General features: G+C 62.1%; 1 protein-coding gene across 6 annotated transcripts in view; it reads right to left on the bottom strand.

Moving 5' to 3' along the window:
* KCNT1 (potassium sodium-activated channel subfamily T member 1) overlaps positions 1–25,020 on the bottom strand; it is a 94,140-nt gene that overhangs the window by 10,310 nt on the left and 58,810 nt on the right. For 4 of the 6 annotated variants that reach the window (XM_032165615.2, XM_058444912.1, XM_032165616.2 and 1 more), the window contains 17 exons: positions 24,763–24,837; positions 24,614–24,697; positions 23,734–23,828; positions 22,372–22,552; positions 17,062–17,226; positions 16,615–16,751; positions 14,058–14,121; positions 13,809–13,917; positions 12,566–12,674; positions 12,174–12,323; positions 11,476–11,714; positions 9,624–9,858; positions 7,276–7,381; positions 5,197–5,369; positions 4,157–4,228; positions 3,830–3,964; positions 3,349–3,460 (listed from right to left, as the gene is read on the bottom strand). In XM_032165615.2, coding sequence (XP_032021506.1) covers positions 3,349–3,460; positions 3,830–3,964; positions 4,157–4,228; positions 5,197–5,369; positions 7,276–7,381; positions 9,624–9,858; positions 11,476–11,714; positions 12,174–12,323; positions 12,566–12,674; positions 13,809–13,917; positions 14,058–14,121; positions 16,615–16,751; positions 17,062–17,226; positions 22,372–22,552; positions 23,734–23,828; positions 24,614–24,697; positions 24,763–24,837 — 2,241 coding nt within the window. The remainder of the gene's footprint in view (positions 1–3,348; positions 3,461–3,829; positions 3,965–4,156; positions 4,229–5,196; positions 5,370–7,275; positions 7,382–9,623; positions 9,859–11,475; positions 11,715–12,173; positions 12,324–12,565; positions 12,675–13,808; positions 13,918–14,057; positions 14,122–16,614; positions 16,752–17,061; positions 17,227–22,371; positions 22,553–23,733; positions 23,829–24,613; positions 24,698–24,762; positions 24,838–25,020) is intronic. The other 2 variants (XM_058444913.1, XM_032165617.2) reach the window with 1 other exon arrangement.

Genomic DNA, 25,020 nt, shown 5'->3' with positions numbered 1-25,020 from the left:
GGAAGGAAAGAAAAAGCTGGACGTTTCAGGACCTTCCAGAGATTTCCTCCTGCTTTCTGGACAAGAAACTTCTTTGTTCTGCTGAAGGCCCTGCAGATGACGGCCCTGGAGGGACAGGAGGGCTTCAGCAGGGGCTGAGCCGGTCCCATTCACAAGTGACAGCGAAGACAGGAGCACACAGGGGCGGATGAGCCCTTCCTGAGAACCAGACCCCTGGTCAGAGGGAGCAGGACAGGCACCGTGCAGCCCCGGGACGGGCAGAGCCAGCCTGAAGGAAGGCTCCTGGTGAGAAGGAGAGATCACACAGGCTGACCGTGTGAAAGCAATGAAGTGGCGGAGGAGTCCTGGGTGCTGGAGACCAGGGGAGGTGGGGCGGCAGGGGAGGGAGGTGGGGCGGCCGGGGAGGGAGGGGGGGCGGCCGGGGAGGGAGGGGGGGCGGCCGGGGGGGGGGGGGGGGGGCCGGGGGGGGGGGGGGGCCGGCAGGGGAGAGACTCCTCTCTCACACTGGGGCTCTGAGAGCTTTCCGGAGTCAGCCCACCAGCAGTGTCCTTAATAATAGTTTCATTTTTTTGCTTTGTTTTTTGAGACAGGGTCTCGTTCTGTCACCCAGGCTGGAGTGCAGTGGCACAATCTCAGCTCACTGCAACCTCTGCCTCCCGGGTTCAAGCAATTCTCCTGCCCTAGCCTCCCGAGTAGCTGGGATTACAGGTGCCCCCACCACGCCCGGCTAATTTTTGTGTCTTTAGTAGAGACAAGGTTTCTCCATGTTGGCCAGCCTGGTCTCGAACTCCTGACCTCAAGTGATCTGTCTGCCTTGGCCTCCCAAAGTGCTGAGATTACAGGCATGAGCCACCGCACCCAACCATTAAATTTTTTGTATAGGTAGGGACTTGCTATGTTGCCTGGGCTGGTCTCGAACTTCTGGCCTCAAGCGATCCTCCTGCTTCAGCCTCTAAAAGCGCTGGGATTACAGGCATGAGCCGCCGCACCTGGCAGAGCGTCTCACTGACGGTCGTGTATGCCATCTCCACCTCCTCCCTTTTTCCTTCCGGAGTCGTGCCTGGAATCCTGTCTTTATCCTTCCACTGTGCCTGGATGTAGAAGATGTTGGCTGCAGGGATTTGGGGCAACTTTTCTTCAATCTTTTTTTCTTTACTTTCAGTATTCTTTGAAGTAAAATACATAATAAACATGTACATTTTTATAATAATAAATTGGCATTAATGTCTTTTAAATAAGGGTTTGAAGCTGCCACAGGTGTCCCTGTTGGAAGCAGGTCACTGTATGCTGGCCCGTCTGTCAGAGAGACCCACGGGGGATCTGGGGCCAAGGCCACCCAAGCTGGAGAAGATGCAGCCCCTGGTGCCTTCTACAGGCTCCTTGCATGCCAGGGAGGCGGATCCCAGCCTCTGCAGAGGGCGATGGGTCAGATGGTCCACGGTGCCCTCTCCTCCCTCAGCCCCATGTCTCTGTATATGCCTGGCCCTGCCCAGGGCATCTGTCCCACATGGACCCCAGCACCATGTCAGCCCAGAGGAGCTCACGGCTGCTTCCAGAGGCTTTGCTGACGTCCTGACTTCTCCTTGGCCCCCATCACACAATTGCCGCGGAACCACGTGACTGGAGCTGGAGCCCAGGACTGTTCACTGCCCTGAGATGGACAGCTGGCCGCACCCGCCCTGGCAGCACAGAGCCCCAGTGGAGGCGAAGCTGGGGAAGGAGCTGGGCCCCATGGTAGGGCGGAGCGTGGGTGATTGGCGATGGCTGCCTGGCGGGAAGGCGGGCAGGAGCGTGTTGGCCGCGGGCTTGCTGACCCAACCTTCAAGCCACCTTGTGGGACCGAGAGGTGCAAGGCTGAGGCCGGAGGAGCCGCGCCAGGATGACTGCCTCGACCCCGACTCCACGGCAGCATCCCTGTCCCCACTGGGTCAGACTCGGTCCTCCAGATCCGGAGAGTCCTCCCAGCCCTGGGGAGCGGCCCGGCACCTGAACACAGAATCCTGCCAACTTGCTCCCCTTCCGCGGTTCGAGCTGTGGAGCACACCCCTCTGCTGGCTGAGCCGGGGACTGGGGCCAGGAGCTCCCGACGCCGGGTGGTGCTGGCTCCAGGGTGGGCTTGGGCGGTGGGCAGTGTAGACAGAGCCCTCTCCGGTGCTGAGACCGGCTGCCGAGCATCCCCCTCCACCTCAGGCTGGCATCTCCGAAGCAGGAGCCCCTTGGCATCTCCGAAGCAGGAGCCCCTGTGGACCTGGCGGCTGCCCAGCTCGGCCTCCTCTCGCTTCTCTGGGGCAGAACTGACTCCAAGATCCCTGTGGGCTCTCGGTCCGTGGCTGGCCGGAACACACTTTCACTCTCCATCCGGTGCAGGTGGGACAAAGGCATGTCCGTGTCGCAGGGAGTGCCCGTGTGTGTACTCTGCCGGGTGCTGGTGGTCAGGCTGGGCCTGGCTCAGTAGGTCCTCCACAGTGTCACACTCCTGCAGCCACGCAGGCCCCAGCAGCTCGCTGATGAGGACTTCAGCCCAGACCAGTGAGCTTGGGGTTCGTGTGGAACAGACAGCATCGCTGCTCCTGACCAAGGTGCCCGCTCCCTGGTCTCAGCCTAGGGCTGCCTGGGCACTGGCCCCCGTGTGGACAAGGTGGTGCTGTCCCAGCCTGAGCAGGTGGGGAATGGGGTGGGGGTGGGGTCAGCCAAACATCAAGGCAACAGCAACAGTGGCCGTGCCCTCCGCAGCCCTGGGTGCCTGTGTCCCTGGGTTCCACACCTGACCCTGGGTGGTGCCCTTCATGGAGCTCCAGGGGCAGAAAGCCAATTCCAGCTCTGCCACTTGCTCCACTGTGCGAGCCGGGGCAGGCCCCTTCCCTCTCAGGCCCTCGGTCCCTTGTCAATACAAGGAGGCAGTGGTTACAGTGAACCTGTTTCAAGGTCGGGCGTAGTGGCCGGGGCAGCAGAGGCGTCTGGAACGGCGCAGTTGTGTGTTATTTGTACTAAGAGCTACTGGCCAACCTATGTGGAACCACCGATCTGAGGGCTCCCCACGGGGGTTCTGACCAACTGACCATGCCAGGACAGATGGCCTTGGCCTCCAGACACGGCTAGGCCTGGTCCCTGGAGGGCTGCTACGGGCCACATTCCCAGTGCCCCACAGGCGGTCAGGGAAATGCCTGCCTCCGTCTCCTGGCTCCACCATCAAGGGCACCCTGTCCATGCTGGGCACCCCCCCCTTCTCCTGAGCTCCTCGGCAGGAGCCCCACCTACCATGGCACTGGCCCCCTTTCCCCTGAGCGCCTTTCTCCCACTCTTTCTGGGCTCCTGGGGTGGCAGCTGGCATGGGGCAGGGCTGCTCACCTTTTCTAGTTTGGAAAGAGCCAGAGAGTAGCTGTCCTTGGCACGGAACTGCATGAAGCGCATGTTGGAAGGGTGGGTGAGCTCCGTGGTGATGCTGAGGCTGGGGAAGAGCCTGGGGGAGGCAGGCAGCTCAGGGCGGGGCCCACGGTGGTTGCGGGAGGTCTCAGGGTGGGAGCCCATGATCATGTGGCTGTGGGGGGTCTCCAGGCAGGGTCCCAGGCTGTGGCTGTGAGGGGGTCTCAGGGCGGGGTCCCATGGCTGTGGCTGTGAGGGGGTCTCAGGGCAGGGCCCATGGTTTTCGCTATGGGGGTCTCAGGGCGGGGTCCCATGGCTGTGGGGGTCTCAGGGCAGGGTCTCAGGGTAGGGGCTTGTGGTGGTCTCAGGGTAGGGGCTTGTGGTCGTGGCTGTGGGGGTCTCAGGGCGAGGGCCCGTGGGCGTGGCTGCGAGTGGTTTGGAGCCGAGCCCCGGACACTGGACGCACCGGAACATGGTCTGCACGTTGACGATGGTCTTGGCGTCCGCCATGTAGTCCTCCTCGGCGCTCATGGTGCTCTCCTTGTCCACCACCACCAGGTTGTCCGCATAGATGATGCCGCACTGCAGCAGGCTGTCCAGGCTGGTGGCGGGACCGGGAGCCCGTGGCTGAGGATGCGGCCCACTCCCCACCCGCAGGCCCCCAGGATTTGGTCAGAAGGCAAGAGGACCTCAGCCCCCCACCCCAGCTGCGGTCGGGGTCACCCCAGACTTTGGAAGAGGAGGGGAGGGGTGGGTGTGGAGCCCCCTCGAGCCTCGGCCGACCACGCCTTACTTGTCCACGGAGCCCTCCATGTAGTAGACCATGGGGAAGCAGCAGATGGCTTCCAGGAAGTGGTGGTCGGGCCTGTGGGGACAGCGGTCCTGGAGGGGCCCACCCTGTTCCAAGGCCTGCCCTCCCCAGGCCCAGTGGGGCCCTACCTTCCATGCACAGAGCTGGGCCAGGCAGGGGTTCCCCAGAACTGCAGCATGTGGGACCTGGGGGGTACTTTAAGGCCAGTGGGCCATTCTTTATTTTATTCAAGGGGAAACCAAGGCCTGGGAGGGTGGGACTTGCTGAGGTCACACAGCCAAGATGACCCTGGGCTCAGCTGTCAGGGTCCTAGGGTCCCCTGGGCAAAAAGGTGCCCATGAGGAAGAGCCATGTACCCCCTCCCCCAATCCTGGGGCTCAGAGTGAGTGGAGCAGGAGGCAAACAGGACAGAAGGAGTGACAAGGGAGGAGGGGGAAAGGGGGAGAGAGGACCAGAGTGGGAGCTGGGAGCCACAGGAGCTGAGAGCAGGGAGGAGCTGGGAGACAGAGGAACTGGGAGTGGGGAGGAGCTGGTGCGGGGAGGAGCTGGTGCAAGGAGGAGCTGGGAGCGGGGAGGAGCTGGAAGTGGAGAGACACTGGCAGTGGGGAGTAGCTGGAAGCAAGGAGGAGCTGGGAGTGGGGTGGAGCTAGGAACTGGGGGAGCAGGGAGCAGGGAGGAGCTGGGAGCCCGAGGAACTGGGAGTGGGGAGGAGCTGGGAGCCAGAGGAGCTGGGAGTGGGGAGGAGCTGGGAGCCAGAGGAGCTGGGAGCAGGAGTGGGAGTGGGGAGGAGCTGAGAACTGGGGGGAGTGGGGAGGAGCTGGGAGCAGGAGTGGGAGTGGGGAGGAGCTGGGAGCAGGAGGATTTGGGAGCAGGGAGGAGAGCCCCCATTTTTTAGGAAAGCTGAGAGGACCAGGCCAGAGGCCCCATGTTCCCATGCCCTCTGCAAAGGTGAAGGGTGGGCCCAGTTGGCTGCAGTCTGAGGGCCCAGGTGGGCGGGGTGGGCTGAGCCCCAGGAGCCTCACTTGTTGTCCAGTAGCAGCACGATGGGGTTCAGCTCCTTGCGGGATCTGTAGTAGGCCCGCAGCGGCACGATGAAGTTGTACAGCCCGTTGCCGGCTGTCTCTGCCGAGACGATGATCAGCTTGTTCTTGAACCCGTACGCCTTGGCGTCTTCATAGCTGTTGTGCTTGCAGCCCTGGGGGCAGATACCGGAGTCAGGGCTGGCTCCTGATGGCCACTGGAGCCCTCCCAGGCCCCTCACCAAACATCCCCCGTGAACACCCAGCCGTCAGCCTCTCGGCCCACAGCCCTTTCACGGCCTACATGCACCTGGGGGGAGCTACAGGCACCACCAGATGCCACAGCTGTGCCCACAGGCGGCACAGAGCAGAGTCATGTCAGGGGTGGAAAGGGCGGTGTCCATGGGAACATGTGGTTTTGGCATGTGGCTAGAGATCTAGGCATGGGCATAGATACATGTCATGTGTGTGCGCACACATTTTCTCAGAGCAGGGATGCCAGCAGCAGTGAGCATGCCACGTGCCCAGGTCTTGGTTTCCAATCATCATTTTCCACTAAAAGGAATCAGGGTTCCTTGGAGAAGTGGTTCATTCCAGACTGGAGCAGGGGAAGGCCAAGATGTGGCTGGAACATCTCCGGTTGGAAAGCACAGATGAGCTCAAAGGGGGGTGAGGGGGTCGTGTCAGAAGCACCCAGAAGCCACTTGAAGGCCCCCACCCCACCCAGCGAACTGACGTCCGAGCATCAGAATCAATAACGATCTGTCAAGGATGATGCTGCTGCAATGACCAGCCACAGATTACAACCCACAGAATATGCTGGGAGCCCGTGGTCCGTGAAGGACACACACGAGGAGGGGGAGGTCCCCTCCGTGGCCGAGCCCTAACACACAGCTGGAGAGAGATTCCGGAACTGGAAACCATCCACTCATGGCCGGCATGGTGGCTCACGCCTATAACCCCAGCACTTTGGGAGGCCAAGGTGGGAGAATCACTTGAGTCCAGGACTTTGAGACTAGCCTGGGTGACACAGTGAGACCCCATCGCTACAAAAAAATAAATAAATAAATAAAATTAGCCAGGTGTGGTGGTGCGTGCCTGTGGTCCCAGCCACTCGGGAGGCTGAGGTGGGAGGACCCCTTGAGTCTGCAAGGTGGAGGCTGTAGTGAGCTGTGATCCCACCACTGCACTGCAGCCTGGATGAGAGGGTGGGACCCCATCTCAAAAACACCAAACAACAAATAAACAAAAAAAGAACCCACTGAGGGATGCTGAAGCCGCTGGGTCGAGTGGTTTGCTTTCCTGATCTCAACACGTCCCCCACAGAGAAGCTGCTAACTCCAGAAGGAAAACAGTCATTTTCACAGTGGGGAAACCCTACTGACCCCAGCTTGCCACGAGATCCAAGTAAACATCACCAGTGACCTGACAACTGACCCCTGAGTTTCCAGGGAAGGCTGGCCCCACATGCAGGCAGAGTCCCGCCACCAAGAAACATCGCAGACCCACCAGCCACCAGGTCACTGGTCCCTGCTTGGCAAAAATATTAAGATCAAGAGACCCCAGGGAACATTCCAGATTAAGGGGGAGTAACGAGAAAGGAGTGCTACCATGCAGCCGGGACAGGCTCCCAGCGGGGAAAGTACTGCCACGCAGGACACTGAAGGCCGTCGGGGCCCTCGGTGCAGTCTGAACTTGGACTGTGGATCAGACATTCATGCCGGGCTGGGGTCCCTGTCCTAATGAGCTGTAGTTACGAGATGGTTCTTGATCTTTGGGAACGCATGTGGATGTATTAGGGGAAAGGGGTGTGGTGGCTCCAACCTGTTCACAAAATGGTTCAGAAAACACGTGCCTCTAACATAGAAACTGCGAGAGGGAGAGCCCAAAACGGACAGGAAGGGACCGTCGGCTGAATCTGGGTGAAGGGTCTGCAGCTTTCCCTTGTAATATTCGTGCAGCTTTGCTAGAAGTTTGCAATGATATCGAAATGTAAAGTGACCAAAGAGAAACCAGGGCAGGTGTGCACGGCCCGGTGCTGGCGTCTGGGGGTGCAGAGCGCGGCAGAGCCGCCAGCCTTACCTTGTCCAGCCGCAGGCAGCAGAAGGGGGCTTTCACAGGCAGGAGGTGGCACAGGGTTGGGGAGCTGCCGATGTAGGGCGAGTTGGGAGGGTAGCCCTTCACGTACCTGGGGCAGGAGACAGGAGCCCTCAGCACAGCTGCATGGAGGTGGCTGGGTCTGCTCTGGGGCCCCCCTCGGGGCTGGGGGACTCGAGAGCACCCACTCCACCCACAGCCACGTTGCTCGGGGTCAAGCACAGCTGGCCCAAGGTGGCCTGTTCTTCCGTCAACCACCTGTGCATCAGCAACGGTTCCTCCAGCTGAGCATGTGGTCACCGTGTCATGGGGCCTGCCTAGCCTTGACACCCAGGACCCAATGTGTCGTGCAGGGCCGTCAGGGCAGTGCCCAGGGCACCCATGCAGGTGCCAAACCTTAAGGACCCGTGCCTGCCTGACGGGTCAGCAGCAGCTGCAAGGCCACGGCTGGGGAGGCATGGACTTAGCCCCATCAGGGCCTTGGGGGACTGGAGGAGGCCGAAGGGTGGGTAGGGCCCTCACTGCTGCTGCCCTCACCTAGGTGTGCAAGGGGGTGGCGGTGGGGCTCAACCCTCACCTGGTCAGCCCAGGACCCCCCATGGTCAGCCCTCAGCACAACACATGGCCACATACAGGCACACGGAAATGGACACACCCGGACTCACACACAACACATGCAGACGTATGCACATGTGCACCACGTACATGGACACACAACATATACACCACACACACAACATGCACCACACACACAGACACCACACACCCAGGCACAACATAACACACACCACACAGACACAACACGTACCACACACAGACACACAACACACAGACACACCACACAACACACAGACACACACCACACACATACACACCACAGACACACAACATATGTAACACACACCACACAGACACAACACGCACCACACACAGACACAACACACACCACAGACACAACATGCACCACACACGGACACACAACACACACAGACACAACACACAGCACACACACACGACACCACACACACCACACACACAACACATGGACACATACCACATACCACACACATAACCACACACATACAACACACAGACACACAGACACACACCACATACCACACACACCACCACTCACACACACACCACACACACGGACACATACCACACACACCCACACACCACACATACAACACACACACGTGACAAACACGTTGACACACACCACACACCACACACACACAGACACACACAGAACACACCCCCCTCGCACACCCACCCCCATGCCCTACGCGGTCCTTCTCCTCCCACCACAGCCTAGACGAGGCTTTACAGCCACAGGCAAACCCTACAGGGCTCTGCCCGCCCGCCATGCCTCCCTGACGTCCCCAGCACCCCAGGCTGGTGGGGCAGGCACTCTGGCCTTGGGCTCTTACCCACATACTTTTCCAGCCAGGCTGTTGTCCCCAGCAGGCCACAACCCTGTCCCCAGCAGCACCCAACACACACACGCAATGGTTCAGGGCTGTTTCCCAGCAGCTGGGCTGTCATTACAGTGTGTTGACCCCACCCCAGAGGCAAAGGCCAGGACAGAGTGAGGCAGCCCCGCTGAGGACGGGCCTGGGGCCCTGCAGCTGGGGCACTTGTCTGTCCTGGCTGAGGCCAAGAGGCGGAAGCTGCTGAGAACAGAACGGGGCCTCCTGTCTCATCATTTGAAGCAGGAGGACTTGGCCCCAAACCTAGGCCAGGACAACAGCTCAGGACGGGCTGTGGATTCCAGGCCGGGACGCTGCCTTGCCCAGGGGTCGCACAGGGACCCTGCTCAGAGGACACCCACCCCTGTCAGGCGGGCTGTGCCTCTCTGTGCTCTGTGGTGCTAAGGGGGAGACCTAGGGCACTTGGAAGAGGATGGCCTGGGGTCGCTGCCCGGCTCCATCCTGATTCAGAGAGTGGCCGGGCCACTGTGGGGCTGGTGAGGTGGATGGAAACGGGCCCCTCTCTGAGGGTGGCACTGCCTGGTGCCTGACAGCCCCTGCGCCAGTGAGCTGCCTCGCCCCAATTAGCTCTGCACCCCACCCCCAACTGAGAAGTGTGTAGCGCAGCACACCCCATCTCAGTGACACTCAAAGTGCTCCCTAGACACGAGAGTGCTGTGGCTCTGATATCTGTGTCGGGCCCCCTGAAGATTCCATTTGTTAAACAAGGACTTCCACGGAGCTGTCCAGAAGCTGCAATTCAGAGCGTGGGGGACCACCAAGGATGCTCCGACACCCAGCCCCCGCACTCACGGGTGGCTCCTCCCCCCCACTGGGAGCTGTCTCCAAGGCAGCACTCACTCTACCACGGAGAGCCCCTCGTCGTCCGATGGCGTCACCTCATCCTCCGACTGGTCGCTCAGCAGGTCGCAGGGCAGCAGGGCCGAGCTGTCGGCCAGCTCCAGGACGGGCGCAATGCTGGGCCGCCGGCTGCCCGAGCCGTTCTCTGTGGGCAGTGCCAGCTTGCTGCCCCCACCCCCCCCGCCGCTCTGCGTGGGCCGGTGCTCTGTGCCCTGCAGGTCCATGGCCACTGTCCCTGGAAGAGAACCCTGTGCTTGGCTGCAGCCCAACTCCCACCCTCCAGGGGTGGCAAGTTCCCAGAGCTCAGGCGAACACAGTCAGCACTGGAGACCCTGTCCCGGCCTGGCTCCTGTGCTCCAGCTGGGACCTTCAATCTCTCTATGCCTCAGTTTCCCCCTCCATACGACGGGGACAGCAGCCTCTGGGGTGGCGATGATGTTGAGCGAAGACCAGGGGGCCCCAGTGCCCCATCGGTGCCACCCAGGCCAGCTGCTATGGCCTCAGTACCAGCCGCCGGAGGAGGGAGTTGGCTGATCCTGGGCTCCGGGGTCTCAGCCTTGGGGGCCCGTGCAGCTGGTCAGGCTGCCTGGCGGACAGGGCAGGGTGGGGAGCAGCGGGGTTACTCAGTGCCTGTGGGAGCAGACTCTGCCACTCCTGCACCACCCCCAGGCTGCCAGGTGGGTGTTGTGGACCTCCAGGTATGGCCAGGGCCTCTAGGGGTGCAGTGAGGGTTGCCCGAGTCACCCTGGTTTCCTGGAAGCCACCTGGGGGCAGAGTGCCCACTGTGCAGGTAAAGGTGGAGGTGTGGCTAGGCAGCAGCAGCCTGCCTCCCCAGTGCCCTGCGGCCAGGCCCGGCCCCCCAAGTGAGCTGCCGTAGACGGCGGCCAGGAAACTGCGGGGTCTGGCAGGCAGCGGGCTCTGCATCAGCACGTCTCCAAACCCCAGGGCCCTCTGGGTCTTGGAGACTGTGCCCCACTGCACTGAACCACCTGGTGCCCCAGCAGCCACCGTGTAACAACTCCCCAGGGTGGGCGTGCCGGGGTGCCCCATAGGGTCAGCCCCTGCCTGGGCCACTGTACGGAGGCGGCAATGCGCTTGCCCGGCTGTGGGTCTGTGGCCTGAGTGGCTTCCTGGCCTGGCCCTGCTCCCTAACTGTCCCCCCAGGAAGGCCTGGCTAGGGAAGGGGCAACACCACTATGGGTGGTGCCCTCAGGGCCATGGGCCTGCACCTGCTCAGAGGCAGCCTGACCCTGTCTGGCACGCAGCACCCCGGGAGGATCCCTGAAGGCACGAGAAGAGGCCAAAGCCCTCGGCCACCACCACCTCATCCTGCCAACTCCCGGCCCCATTGGACGTCAGAAACCCCGACTGTTTGAGGGACACACGTGAAGCAGACCCTCCGGGCTGATGGGACCACCAGGAGCCTCCGGTTGAGCTGCCAACCGGTCCTGTGGGCGGCCCCACTTGGACAGGCACTTGGACACAGTGAGCAATGCCCACAAAGGTGGCTACAGGAAGGCGGGGACACTCCTGTTTGACAGATTCAAAAACAGGCCCAGAGAGACTCCACTTGTCCAAGGTTGGAGGCACGGGCCAAGAGGAACTGGGTCTGGAGGCCACACTGGCCTGGTCTCCTGCCCTGTCCTGCCTGGTCTCCCGCACCTGTCCTGCCCTGTCCTGCCTAGTCTCCCCCAAAACCTGATCTCCCATCCCACCTGGTCACCTGCCCCTGTCCTGCCTGGTCTCCCGTCCCACCTGGTCTCCCGTCCCACCTGGTCACCTGCCCCTGTCCCGCCTGGCCTCTCGCCAAAGGAGCAGGCCCAGGGAGTCCCGCGTGCCCGCCCTGGCTCACCCATGGAGGCAATGATGCTGTGCACGGGCAGGCGGGCCGGACCCTCGTGCAGCCCCTGCCCCGGGAAGGCCCTCTTCTTCCGCTTCTCCTCCTGCTTGAAGATGAAGGCTGAGTTCTCTTCCTTGGTGATGTTGATGTAGAAGCAGGTGTCGGAGGCGGCCAGGATGTGCCGGGGCCCTGGGTTCAGCAGGATGCTCTTGTTGTCCTCCCGCTTCAGCCCGATGAGGCACACGCCATACCTGGGCGGGGGCACCGGCAGCTTCAGGTACCGCCGCTCGCCCGCTCTGTCCCGCTCCCTGCCTGCCCTTCCTGCAAATCACCGGAGTCCCCACCGGAGCTCCGCATCTTCCTCCTGGAGACCATGTGGGGTCAGGGACCTTGGCCGAGCCCTCCCGTCCCAGAGGTGTTGGGGACCATGTGGGGTCAGGGACCTTGGCCGAGCCCTCCCGTCCCAGAGGTGTTGGGGACCAGAGAGCTGGGGTCAGCCCACAAGCCTCAGGGAGGAGCCGCGTGGCAGGTTTTTATGTGGACCCGGAGCCCAGTCCTGTGGCTGCCCTCGCCAGGCAGGATGACCTGATGACCGGCCCCCGAGCTCTCTGCCGCTCTGCCCCAGGGCCACCCCTGTGCCTGACCGGGCGGGTGGGGAAGGCACGGAGCAGCCCTGGAGCATCAGCCCTATGGACGCAGCCCAGCCTTACTTCTTGTGGGCGTGGAAGGCCGCGTAGGTGAAGCTCTTGCCCTCGTACTCGCGGAAGAACTTGCTGTCGCCCATGCGGATGTGGTACACCTCGTTGCCTGAGCAGCGTCCATACATGCGCTGCCACTGCTCTGGAGACTCCTGTCCCTCCCTGTGGGCGGGGGCGGGGGCGGGGGCTCGTTACCCTCGGCCGTGGCTGCCCCTCCTCCCCAGCCGGGTCTGCAGGTGGCCCCTCCGCTTCCCCTGGCATGGATCCCCTCCCTGTGCAGGACTTCTGCCCACCATGCGCCCCTCCTCTGGGAAGCCCATCCCCGCCCCCAATGCAGGCCCTGCCTTGTCTCCCTGCGCCAGCCGGGCCATGGATGTCGGTCCCCCGGGGCCCAGGGCACTCACTGGCCGCGGGATGTGTGCACCAGCAGGGTGATGAGGGTGGAGGTCGCCGGGCAGATGCAGTTCAGTGCCAGCATGGCGTACTTGCACTCCTCCTCACACACCACGTGGTCTGCGGGCAGTGGGATAGGCTGGTCCACCTGCCGCCCTGCCGGCTCTCTCCTCCCCCACAGCACCTGCTCGCTTCCTGAAGGCGCTGTGCAGATGCACCCTTGCCTGGTACCCCCATGTCTGCTGTCCAGCTTCAGCATCTCTGCCCCGAGAGTCTGTGGACCTCAACCCCCTACTTGGTCTGAGCCTTAGTGGACCTTCCATCGTTCCTGTGCTTCTCTCCCAGCTCAGTGAGGAGCTCCAGGGCGGGGCAGGCCCTGGCCCCTGTGCCCCGGGCACTCCATGTGGGCCCTGACACCTGTCCCCCCGGGCACCTGGCATGGGGCCTGTCCCCGTCCCCCGGGCACCCGGCATGGTCCCTGCCCATAGAGGTGCTCATCAGATGGTGCTCCTGCCCCTCACCTGACCTCTGACCCTACTTCACTGACCCCAGGGCCCCAGCGTAAGACTCTTCATCTAAAGAGGTCGGACGCCCTAGGTCCCTTCTCGGATGCGGTGAGGATGGGGGTCTGCCGTCCCCTCCAGCACCTCCTGGTGTGCTTGTGTGAGGAGCTCCAGGGCCAGCCCCTCCCGCTGCCCCACACAGCTCGCCTAACTGCGTGCACACGCACCCCGCCCCAGATGCAAAATCACCCAACAGCATGCACACGCACCCTGCCCCAGACGCACTGTCATACAAATGTGCACATGCGCCCTGCCCCAGACACGCCGTCATACACGAGTGCATACGTGCCCTGCCCCAGACGCACTGTCATACAAATGTACACATGCGCCCTGCCCCAGACACGCCGTCATACGTGTGCACACGTGCCCTGCCCCAGACGCACTATCATACAAATGTACACATGCGCCCTGCCCCAGACACGCCGTCATACACGTGTGCACACGCGCCCTGCCCCAGACGCACCATCACCCAACAGCATGCACACGCGTCCTGCCCCAGACGCACCGTCACACACGTGTGCACAGGAGCCCTGCCCCAGACGCACCGTCATACACGTATGCACACGTGCCCTACCCCAGACGCACCGTCATACACGTGTGCACACGTGCCCTGCCCCAGACGCACCATCACACACGTGTGCACACGAGCCCTGCCCCAGATGCACCATCACCCACGCGTGCCCTGACGCACCGGCAAACTTGACATGAAACTTGTTTTCGGGTTTGAGGATCTGGACATAGAGGGGGCAGTTGGGGGCGAAGTCCTTCACAGCCCAGGCGCGCAGGATGGTCTGGTGGTCCTGGCGGGGTGGGTGGTTGGTCAGTGCAGCCAGGCTGGCCTCTGTGGGTTGCTGGGTGGCACCGGCAGCCTGGGGCAGGTCTCTTCCCTCGGGGAGCCCTGCTCCCCTTCCCGCCCGGGCAGGGCCTCAGCCTCACTCACCGCGGCCGTGCGGTCCACCTCGTTCCTGCTGCTGAGGATGAAGCAGGCCTCCCCGTTGTCCATCCTGCAATGCACCAGGGCCTGAGCGTGGGTGGAGCAGGGGAGGGGGCAGCGCAGCCGGGGTGCGGAGGTGAGGTGGGGAGGACCTCCCCTGGGAGGCTGGAGCAGCAGGTGCACAGGAAGAGGTTGGGAGGACGGCTGGATGGAAGGCGGGGCGGATGGAAGGCGGGGAGGATGGAAGGCGGGAGGAGGCCCCTGCTCTCTGCTGGTCGGGCATCACAGTGCCCCGTCAGTGGGCATCCCCGTACTGCCCCCCAACCAACCCATATCACAGTGCCCCCTGGCGGGCATCCTTGTGTGCCCCTCCCCCCCCAGGTATCCCAGTGTCCCCCCCGCAGGCATTCTGGGCCTCTCCAGACTCCCTGGCCGGCTCTGAGCTGGGTCAGGACCCCTGGACACCCTAGGGAGACTCCAAGCTCCGACAGTCGAGAAGCCACAGGAGCCACACCTGTCCCCCGAGCGTGTGCAGGCTGACAGTGGGTGGGGGCAGGGGGGCAGACGCCATGGACGGTGTGTCCTGGAGACACCAGCTGACAGCTTCTCCTGGCCACGGCCCCGAGTGGGAGCCCATGGTGCTTCCTAGGGCAGTGCCTGCCCTTCCTCCCCCAGGCCCTGTTCTCTGAAGCAGCCCCCCAGCTTGTCCCTGAAGTTGGCCAGGTAGGAGCAGCATCAGGAGGTCATGCGAGGGGGCTCTGCGGGCTGGGGCCGCCTGGAATTGTCCATGCTCCCAGGTGTCAGGGGCTAGGGGTCCAGGGGTGGCACGAGCAGGCCCGGTGGAGACCCCACCTCAGTGTGTGCCAGTGACCTGGGCACCAGGGGAGCTAACCTGACCTGGGCACTGGCTTCTGGGGTACCCATCTTGTATGTTGCCATTAGACATTCACCCAGGGCTGGGTTGGGGTGCAGGAGGGAGGGGGGAACTCGGGGGCAGAGACCCTGTCCGCTCCCTGGCCTGGCTACTCTGTGGTCTGGGAACCTGGGTGGTCACTTCCAGCGCCTCCTAGGTCTCCTGAACGCCCAGCTGCGGAAAGTACCCAGCACTGCTGAGATGCTGAGAAACTGTCGCCTCTGCCCCAGGGCAGGGAACCCCACCACATCACTGGCACCACTGCCTGCTCCGCAGGGGCCCCAGGCCCTGTACCCACAGCCCTGGGCTCATCCCTGCCTGGCTGGGCATGGCCTATGCCCTTGCCCTCTCCCTACTCCCTGGGCCCAAGAAGGTGCATTGCCTGTGTGTGCTGGGGACGGGACCACAAAAGAGGCGGCGTTCCATAGGCAATGGGTCCCAGCTTGGGGCTCTGGACATGGCAGGGGGAGGGGGAGCGATGAGGAGAGACCCTGGGAGTACCACCCACACTATGTCACTAAGGACACGTTCAGGTTCCTGGAATGAAACCATCACCAGGAGGGTTTTCCGGGGAGTGTCCCAGAAAGTGCACCAACACATTCTGGAAAGTTCCAGGTAACAATATACTCTTGTTACCTTGTCATTCTGTCAATTTGTCTTTAAAAGGAAGCTCTACCTTCAGCCCCCGTTATCCCACCTTGATTCACAGCAGCCGACTCTCCCGCCCCTGTTCTATTTTGAGCCTCCCTAGAACTTGACAAAGATTTCCCCAGACTTGGAGCAGGGGAAGGTGGAGCTCGCAAAAGGCTGCCCCTCACCCTGCAAAAGGGAGACGGAGACTCGGCTGGGCTGGGCTGGGCTAGGCTGCTCCACAGTGGGTATGGTGCAGGGACAAGGGCCTGGCTGCAAGGTCCTGCTCATCTGGGCCTGGGACCTGAGCTGGAGAAGCTGCAAGAGGTCCCGGACAGTCTACCCCAGATGGTCTACCCCAGACAATCCACCCCAGAGGGTCCACCCTGGACGATCCACCCCAGAGGGTCCACCCCAGACAGTCCACCCTGGATGATCCACCCCAGAGGGTCCACCCCAGACAATCCACCCTGGATGATCCACCCCAGAGGGTCCACCCCAGACAATCCACCCCAGAGGGTCCACCCCAGACAGTCCACCCTGGATGATCCACCCCAGAGGGTCCACCCCAGATGGTCCACCCCAGACAATCCACCCCAGACAATCCACCCCAGACAGTCCACCCCGATGATCTATCCCAGACAGTACACCCTGGATGGTCCACCCTAAATGGTCCATCCCAGAAGGTCCACCCTGAATGGTCCACCCCAGACAGTCCATCCTAGATGTTCCACCCCAGATGGTCCACCCTGGATGGTCCACCCTTGACAGTTCACTCCAGATGATCCACCCTGGACAGTCCACCCTAGATGGTCCATCCCAGAAGGTCCACCCTGGAGGGTTCACCCTAGATGGGCCCTCCCAGATGGTCCACTCCAAATGGTCCACCCTGGGGATAGTCTACAATGCTCTCATGGCTCTCATTGGCCAGGAGAGCGATGGTCAATGCCTCAGCCCTGAGCAGCCGACCTGACTCAGGAAGGTGCCCCCACACCGCCCCCTGTGCCCACCAGCACTCACTTGGCTCGCATGAGGTCCTGGTCTTTGAGCGCAGAGCCCTGGAGGTAGATGACCCGCTGGGACCACAGAGGGATCTGCAGGACTCTGCGCACCTGGACATCCATCTCCGTGGGGCACAGGATGACCACGTAATAGTCCTGCCGGCCAGGCGGAGGGTCAGACCCTCTGAGCCAGCCCCTGCGCAACCCGGGTGGCCCTGCCTTCAGGACTGTGTTTGTGCCCACCACCTCTGGGCCCTGGAGCTCACTGTGATCTTGCATCTGGCGGGAGGGAAAAGAGGGGCCCCCGCAGGGCCCCCCCCCCCCACCCGAGTGTGGGCTGCCACCCTCACTGAAGGGGCAAACTGAGGCTGAGGACTCAGGGACTTGCCAAGCAGTCCTGGGGAGAGGATGGCATCTCTGGGGGCCAGGAGGGAGGCGTCTGCTGGGCTGCGGCCAGGGGCCTCACCTGGAGCCGGGGGTGGGCGTAGAACTCGTTCAGGAAGTCCATGAGAAGGTCGATCTTGAGGGAGCTGACGCACAGGACCACGTGCTTCTCCGTCTGCGCACGGTGGCGGCTATAGTTACCCCCTGACTTCTGCCGCTCCATCCAGAGGTAGACGAGCTCCTCGAACTGCAGTTGAGAACCAGGTGAGCACCAGCGACCAGGCCCGGGGAGCGAGGGCTCCCGGCGAAGCACCTGGGCCCTGACACACGACTGTCTGTTGGGGGCCTGGGGCAGGGCCAGCCGGGGGGTGACACCTACATTAGGGGGGCCTTTCCCACATGGAAGCTGTAGATGCTGATAGCCTCAGATGACACGGAGCAGGACGCAGGCCCAGCTGGCAGGATGTGTGGGGACCAAGGGAGAAGGGGCGGCTGGAGACTGTGGAGTAAACCGAGGGTGGGGAGGCTCAGCCCGTGGAATTGGGGATCACTCTCTTGATGGTAAGGGTGGCCAAATCAGGCCTCAGACCCCGGTCTTCCAGGCACTTGCAGGCCTCACAGTCAGAAGCCTATGTCTGGCGGGGCAGGTGGTTTGAGGCTGCTGGTCTGAGGATGCCGCCTGTCCTGGCTCATGCTCCCCAGATGCAAGCTCTGGGTGTTGAGACTCAAAAGGGACAGATCCAAAACAGAGGCCACTGGGGCCTCAGCGCCGGCCCCACTTGCCTGTAGGTGAAAGTCTTTGGTTTTTTTCTTTTTTTTTTTTTGAGATGGAGTCTCACTTTGTCACCCAGGCTGGAGTGCAGTGGTGCAATCACAGCTCACAGCAGCCTTGACCTCCCGGGCTCAAGCCATCCTCCTGCCTCAGCCTCCTGAGTAGCTGGGATTACAGGTGCGTCACTACCATGCCCAGCTAGTTTTATTTTTATTTTTTGTAGAGATGGGGTCTCACTACATTGCCCAGGCTGGTCTTGAACTCGTGGGCTCAAGCGATCCTCCTGCCTTGTCCTCCTGAAGTGCTGGGATTACAGGCTGAGTCATGGTGCCCGGCTTCATTGAACACGTGTTAAATGAACAATGGCAGGAGCTCCCATGGACTGCAGGCCTGCACGGGTGATGTGCTGTCATCTGGTCTAAATCAGACCATCTCATTGCACTTATCCAGCGCCTGCTTTGTTCTGGTGACGAGGCTCCACTGCCTTGCCACATAAAACAGTTTCCACAGCTGGGAGATGCTCAAGACTCCAGGGCGACTGGAACAGAGGCTTCCCCGCGGGTGGTGCTGGCAGGGACTCTGCTGTCAGACACCCCAGGGCTCACGTCCCCCACTCTGAGCCTCAGCTTCCTCACCTGCAAGATGGTGGCATGGCCCTTGCCTCCAGGGCTGCCGTGAGGATGAAGGAGCTAATGACGGCGGCTCCGTCGTGACCCTAAAAGTCCTATCTGCCCAGAACCTCGCCACGTGATCTGATTTGGAAAGAGGTCTCTGCAGATGTAATGATTTAAGATAAGGTCACCCTGGGTTGGAGTGGGCCTTAAATCCAGCGAGAGATACAGAGAAGAGGCCAAGTGCAGATGGGGCAGAGGCTGAGGTTTCTACAGCCACAGAGCCCCAGGGATTGCGGCACCACCAGAAGCTGGAGAGAGGCGTGGGACAATCTCCCTCAAAGCGGCCTGATAGGGTCAGCCCTGCCAACCCCTCGACTTCTGATTCTGGCCTCCAGGGCTGGCAGAGGATACATGTCTGCTGTTTAAGCCACCTGTCTGTCTTGCTGATCGAACAGCCTGGAGGATGCTTCCAGGAGAACGCAGCCGGCGCTGCCATGTTCCAGAAGGACGCTCGTGAGCGAGAGCCTGGGGGTCTTCACTCTGCTTCAAGGGTTTTTGCTGGTGAATTCAGCTCAGTGGAGACCAAGGGCAAGGGCACCGCAGCCCGCCCTTACCATCGCCAGTGAGAGGCTCGGTCTTTCCAGTCATTTGGAGGAGGCAGGGAGCGGCTTAGACGGTGGAGTCAGTGGCATCACTGTCCCAATCACCCCCAGCCCTGCCAGGGACAGCACAGGCCCACCCTGGGTCAGGTTTGAGCACCAGGCCCGGCAGGGCTGATGGGAGGGAGGGTGTGCCAGCCCCCAGGCCCTGCCCCCGCCTTCCTCCCTGCCTCGCTCAGAGCTCGTCCCACTCAGGGCCTGCTCTGCCTGCCCCACACGGGAGAAAGGAGACAAGGCGGGCAGGCAGTGGCTGATCTGAGGGACCCCACTCTGGACACAGAGCCTGAGCTACAGTGATGCCTCTGCGTGCAGGCTGCTGGGCTGTTGGTCACTTGTCACCATGGCCATACCCATCGATGCAATCAGTTCTTGTGACGATGGCGCATTTGTTCTGTGAATCTACCTGAAGGGCAGTGCAGGTGTGATGCCTGCAGGACCTGGTGCACCTGGAGTCACCTTGTCTTGTTTTTTTTTTTCTCTAAGATGGTGTTGAGATGGCATCTCGCCCTGTCACCCAGGCTGGAGTGCAGTGGTGTGATCTTGGCTCACTGTAACCTCTGCCTCCTGGGCTTAAGTGATCCTCCCATCTCAGCCTCCTGAGGAGCTGGGACTACAGCTGTGCGCCATCATGCCTGGCTAATTTTTCCTATTTTTTGGTAGAGACGGAGTTCTGCCATGTTTCCCAGGCTGGTCTTGAACTCCTGATGTCAAGCGATCTACCCACCTCAGCCCTCCAAAGTGCTGGGATTACAGGCAGGACCCACTGTGCCTGGCCCTTTTCTTTTTTTTTGAAACAGGGTCTCACTCTCTGTTGCACAGGCTAGAGTGCGATGGCGAGATCACAGCTCACCACAGCCTCGACCTCCGGGCTCAGGTGATTCTCCTGCCTCAGCCTCCCAAGTAGCTGGGACTACAGGTGCACGCCACCACCCCCAGCTAATTTTCATACTTTTTGGTAGAGATGAAGTCTCTCTATGTTGCTCAGGCTGATCTCAAATTCCTGGGCTCAAGCGATCCTCCCGCCTTGGCCTTTCAAATTATTGGGGTTACAGGCATGAGCCCTGCACCTGGCCTTGTCTTACTTCTTAATGCAGATAAGGGGAGGTGGGGGCTCCCTTGGTGCTTCAGGAGCAGAATGGGAAGGCAGCCCTGGCCCGGAGGCTGTGGACGCAGCAGAGGGACACGGAACAGGCCTGTTGCACATCCCGATTTGGCCCTTACCCATGGGTGCCATGGTCTCGTGAGAAGCCCAGGAGAGAGCGCTTCGCTCCTGCTTTATTTGAAAGCCACCCTGGGGTTGGCTGGGGCTGGGGCTCCTCTTCACTCTGGGGTGTGTGGGGTGGGGAGAGGAGCCGGATGGAGCATGAAGGTGTTGCTGCATGTGGCTGGGCCGTGGACCCACAGGGGAAAGGGGGACGATTGGCTCTGCTGACCCATCCTCTGACCTCAGCTGGGCCAGGGGCCTCTCGGATGCGTCTCTGGAAGGGCTTTGTGGGGAATTCAGAGACTGGATTGGTCCAGGCCTCTGCAGAGCATCTGGGTGCAGCGGCCTCAGCAGGTGCCGGCCACGTGGTGAAGTGTGGGCCGGGGAGGACCAGGGACGGAGGCTGGGGGCCCGTAGCAGGGTCAAGGATGGCCCTGAAAGCAGGGCCCCCTGCACCTCAGGATGGGTCTCCATTTGCAAAAGGGTCTTTGCAGAAGTAATTAAGGTAAAGAATTTGAGGTGAGGTTTACGGACTGGGGCAGGAGGGCCGAGGAGGGAGGCAGTGTCACCGCACGGAGTGCCCCCCACACTGTGCTCCTGCCCTTGCCTGGTTAGGAAATGTGCAGAGAAAGGAGCAGAGTGCAGGGTGTGGGGGAGCAGGCGTCAGAGGGGAGAACCCAGCTCCACCCCCACCCCACACGGTGGTTCCGGGTGGGTGAAACCCTCCAGGTGAGAGGCGAGCTTCACACTTTTAGAAGAAAATAGGAAGCCAGGTTTATGATCAAGGGAGGGAATGATCTTTTTAAGTCAAGACAGGAAAACAGAAACCATAAGGGAAAGATTGGTGAATCAAAGCCAAGCCGCCTGTAATCCCAGCTATTTCTAGGGCTGAGGCAGGAGGATCGCTTGAGCCCAGGAGTTCGAGGCCAGCCTGGGCAACAAAATGAGAGTGAGACGCCCCCTTCTCTTAAAAAAAAAAAAAAAAAAAAATCAAGACCATCCGTGAATGGAAGATTCTGTAAGCAAAGTGAGAGGGGAGGTCACGGAGCAGGAAGTCACGGGAAAGCCACACACAGCTGGCTTCTTCTAGAACACAGAGACTCGCTCATCAGCGAGAACCAGGGGGCAGACCAAAGAGGAGCGAGCAGCTCACAGGAATGGGACTCGCGGCACTGGGCGGTGGAGTGGCCGACAACCAGGTGGAAAGACGTGCACGCCCCCATCTGACGTTAGGGGAACGGAAGCCGCAGATGTGGAGAACGTGGCCCACCCTGGGGGTTGTACAGCTGGTGCCACAGCTTTGGCTCGGATATAGTGAGGGGAAGAGCCAGGCCTGGCCTGGGCCCATACCTGTGCCATGCCCGCTGCTGTTTAGGGGGAGGGAGCTGGGGCTGAGCCTGGGGTCGGCAGAGGCTCCCTGGGAGCACTGCCCTGTCTCTCCGGCATCCTGCAGCCACCTGGGGGTCTGGCTCCCAGAAGGCCCTGCCCACCTCCTTGGGCTCTTCCTCCTACCCAGGCTCCTGGAAAATGTTCCACCACCCACAGGGGGCCCCTCCCTCTCCCATCTCCCCGATAGCAGGGTCCCTCCAGGGTGGGCTGGGTTGCCTAGAGGAGGTGTCAGAGGCAGTCCAGCCTGAGCACTTGCACCCTGGGGCAGCTGCCCTCTCCAGGCTTCCACCTTTCCCGTGGGGTCGTGCCCCGCCCCCTCCTCTACTCAGTGGGCAGTGGGCCTCAGCAGTGGTGACGGGGTGGCCGGGGGGTGTACGCCCCGTGGGCCTGGCAGCTGCTGCTGCACCTGGCTGTGGATGGGAAATGGGCCGGCTGTCCACCTTGACCCTTCTCTGCACTCTGTCCGGGGCCTGGGAGGGGCAGGTCACCCTGGCACCAGAGACCCACCATCTCCCCAGAAGGAAGAGGCCAGCTCATGGGACTCCATCATTATCCACCACGCTGAGCACCACCGGACCCGCCGTAGACCCTCAGTGGGGGCATGCGACGGAGCAGGCACCACCCGCCTGGCCTCGCTGTCCCCTCCTGGGAGTGGCCCCTGCACTGTGCCACAGCCTCAGTGGCACCCTCCCTCTGCCGGCGCCCACCTGTCCCTTTGCTGGTGCCACCCGGGGCTGGTGCCCAGAGGACCCACCTGTAGCGGGAGCACCACGAGGGCCACGCAGATCATGATGACCACCAGCAGCTGCGACGGCCAGATCTTGGGCGTGACGTCGCCATAGCCCACGGTGGAGAAGGTGACGATGCAGAAGTAGAAGGAGGTCAGGAGGGACAGGTTCTCGCCCGCCCGCTCCAGGTGCTGGATGCCGCAGGTCCTGCAACCCCTGGCAGTCAGGGGCGGCCTGGGGCCCAGAAGCTGGGGGGCTGTGGCCCCTCAGAGATCCTGCCTGCCCACGGGACCCTCACTGCCCAGGAGACTGAGCTGTGCTTCAACTGGTGACCAGGTGAGCCCCGCCCTCCTGACAGTTGGGTGGCGTCAGGCCCTCAGCCCTGCCCATCTGTCCCCAGGCTCTGCCGGAGCCACCTCCTGCCTGACGCTGGCTGACAATGCCACTGGCCCCTCGGCCACAGCATGGCGGCCTCTGTTCATGGCGAATTCCCCGGAGCCTCCCTGCCTGCCTGGTGGCGCTCTCCTAGGGCCCTGGGAAATTCTCTGGGAGCAGGGGATGCAGGGCCGTGTCATCAGCGTGAGCTTGGGTCACACAGGGGTGGGCCTGGGGTCTGGCCTTCTACCCCCATCTCAGAGCCTTGCCCCTTTACCCACCATACTCAGGCCTCTGCCCGGCACAGCCAGACAAGCCACCCAGGCCCGAGACTGGGAGGTCTAATGGGCAGGGCTGGGGTCACGGCCAGGTCTCAGATGCTATCCTCATGGATGCCCCAGTCTGCCCACTGAGCTCTGTGTCTGTCACGAGGGGCAGTGGGGGAAGGGAGGCGGGAAACGCAGGGCACTCTCCCTCCCCCAGGGCACAGTGCTTGCCTGACATCCCTGCCTGGGGACAGGAAGTGGTGACCAGGCCTCGCTGGGACCCAAGGCAGAGCAGCAACATGAGCCCTCCGTGGGGACACAGGCAGGTGGGCACAGTGGGCGTGCTTGGGTGGGCTGGAGGCCCTCGCAGCTCTGGGCGCCCCCACATTTACCCTGGCTGCCTCCAGACCCTGCTTGCAGCTGGGCCTCAGCCAAGAGACCCCATCTGGCCTAGGGGCCAGTCCCCTTCTCTGTGTCCATCGCATAGACCAGGAAGCCAGATCTGGGTATCTCTGGCCTTGGAGAAGCTGGGCTGCAGGGCTGCTCGTGTACTGGGGACGTGGGCTTGGAGCTGCCTCCTGACCTCAGTCCCAGCTGGGTGGCCCGACACCCGCAGCCCAGGCACCGTGGCCTTTTCTGCCCCCTGATCTCTTGGACACAGGCGTCTGGATCCCCTCGCCCGGCCCTGCTTGCCTCTCGGGCCCTCCCCAACGTCCTGGGGTGCTTGCACCGACGGCCGGCACTCACCCCGTGAAAACGAGGCACAGCAGGGTGCAGAAGAGGATGAGGACCTGGTTGAACATGGCTGACTGTGTCCGCAGGATGGCACGGTGGAAGTCATTCTGTGGAAGGAGCGGTGGCTGTCAGCGGGCAGGGACTGTGGACCCCGCCAGGAGCCAATAGAGACTAGAAGGACGGTGGAAAGCAGACGGCCCGGCCACACCTGCGTCTCCGCTGAGGCTCATGGGGCAGCCTGTACCTGGCCACACCTGCGTCTCCGCTGAGGCCCACGGGGCAGCCTGCACCTGGGCAGGGCACCCCCTCTGCTGTCCTCTCTCAGGATGGGTCCCTATCTTGCCTACGTCCCCGGGGATGAGGCTTAAGTCTCAGGTCAGAGGGCTGGTTAGTGTGCAAGGCTTGGACCCAGCATGGTAACGCCGACTTACCACTGGGGCAGGAATGGGGGCTGTGAGTCAAGGGGTCTGGCTTGGAGAGGGTGGGCGCCTAGGGAACCGGCTGCTGCCATTCACATGACAGGGACCGTGCTGAGACACTCAGAGCAGGGCCTGCCTGTGGCCCCGTGGCCCCGGTTTGCTTATGGCCTGGTCCTCATGGCCTAGGTTTGTCACACCCTTTGCTTTGTCCCTCCTTCTCCCGCCAGCCATTTAATTTCCAGGCTTAGGAAAAGCTCTGGGATTGAGTTTCTTTCTGGAAGGAGGGCATTTGGGGCTTGGCTTGGAAGTTTTCCAGGAGCAGAGACAGAGTTTCTGCTGCCCTGGCCTCCTGGTCCTCTACAGGTCACACCAGGGCCGGGGCGTGGCAGGCCGCATCGCACAGTGTCTTCCAGGGCCGCTGAGGCTGAGGGTGGCCCCCCCAAGTCCCAGCTGCACCCCCTGCCCCGGCTTACAATCATGTTTTCCAGCGCGTGCTTGGCCAGCCAGCAGTTCAGAAAGACGGGGATGAACAGGTTCCGCAGCGGCGGCCAGAAGATCTGTGAAGGGGACAGGTCAGGGCTGCGGCTCCGGGGCTCGCACTCCAGGGCCAGGGCTCACCCACCGTGATGATGAAGGGCAGCGTGTTGATCATCTCCAGGACGAAGGAGACGCGGAAGATCTGCTCCCAGATGTTGCCCTGGGGCCAAATGGGGGGTGTCAGCGGGGGCGACGGAGAGTGGGGGTGAGGCCCAGCAGGGGAGGGGCAGGGTGGGGAGAGGGTGAGGAGCCCACCCTGGAGGTCAGGGGATGAGGCCGGGAAGTGTGGGGAAATAGGAGAGGGTGGGGGAGGTGGGGGAAGGTGGGAGAGGTGGGGGAGGTG

The sequence above is a fragment of the Hylobates moloch genome, unplaced genomic scaffold (assembly GCF_009828535.3).
Source record: "Hylobates moloch isolate HMO894 unplaced genomic scaffold, HMol_V3 SCAFFOLD_10, whole genome shotgun sequence".
In the NCBI taxonomy this organism is placed as follows: Eukaryota; Metazoa; Chordata; class Mammalia; order Primates; family Hylobatidae; genus Hylobates; species Hylobates moloch.
The sequence above is the reverse complement of the archived record's forward strand: the minus strand, read 5'-3'. Positions and strand labels throughout refer to the sequence as shown.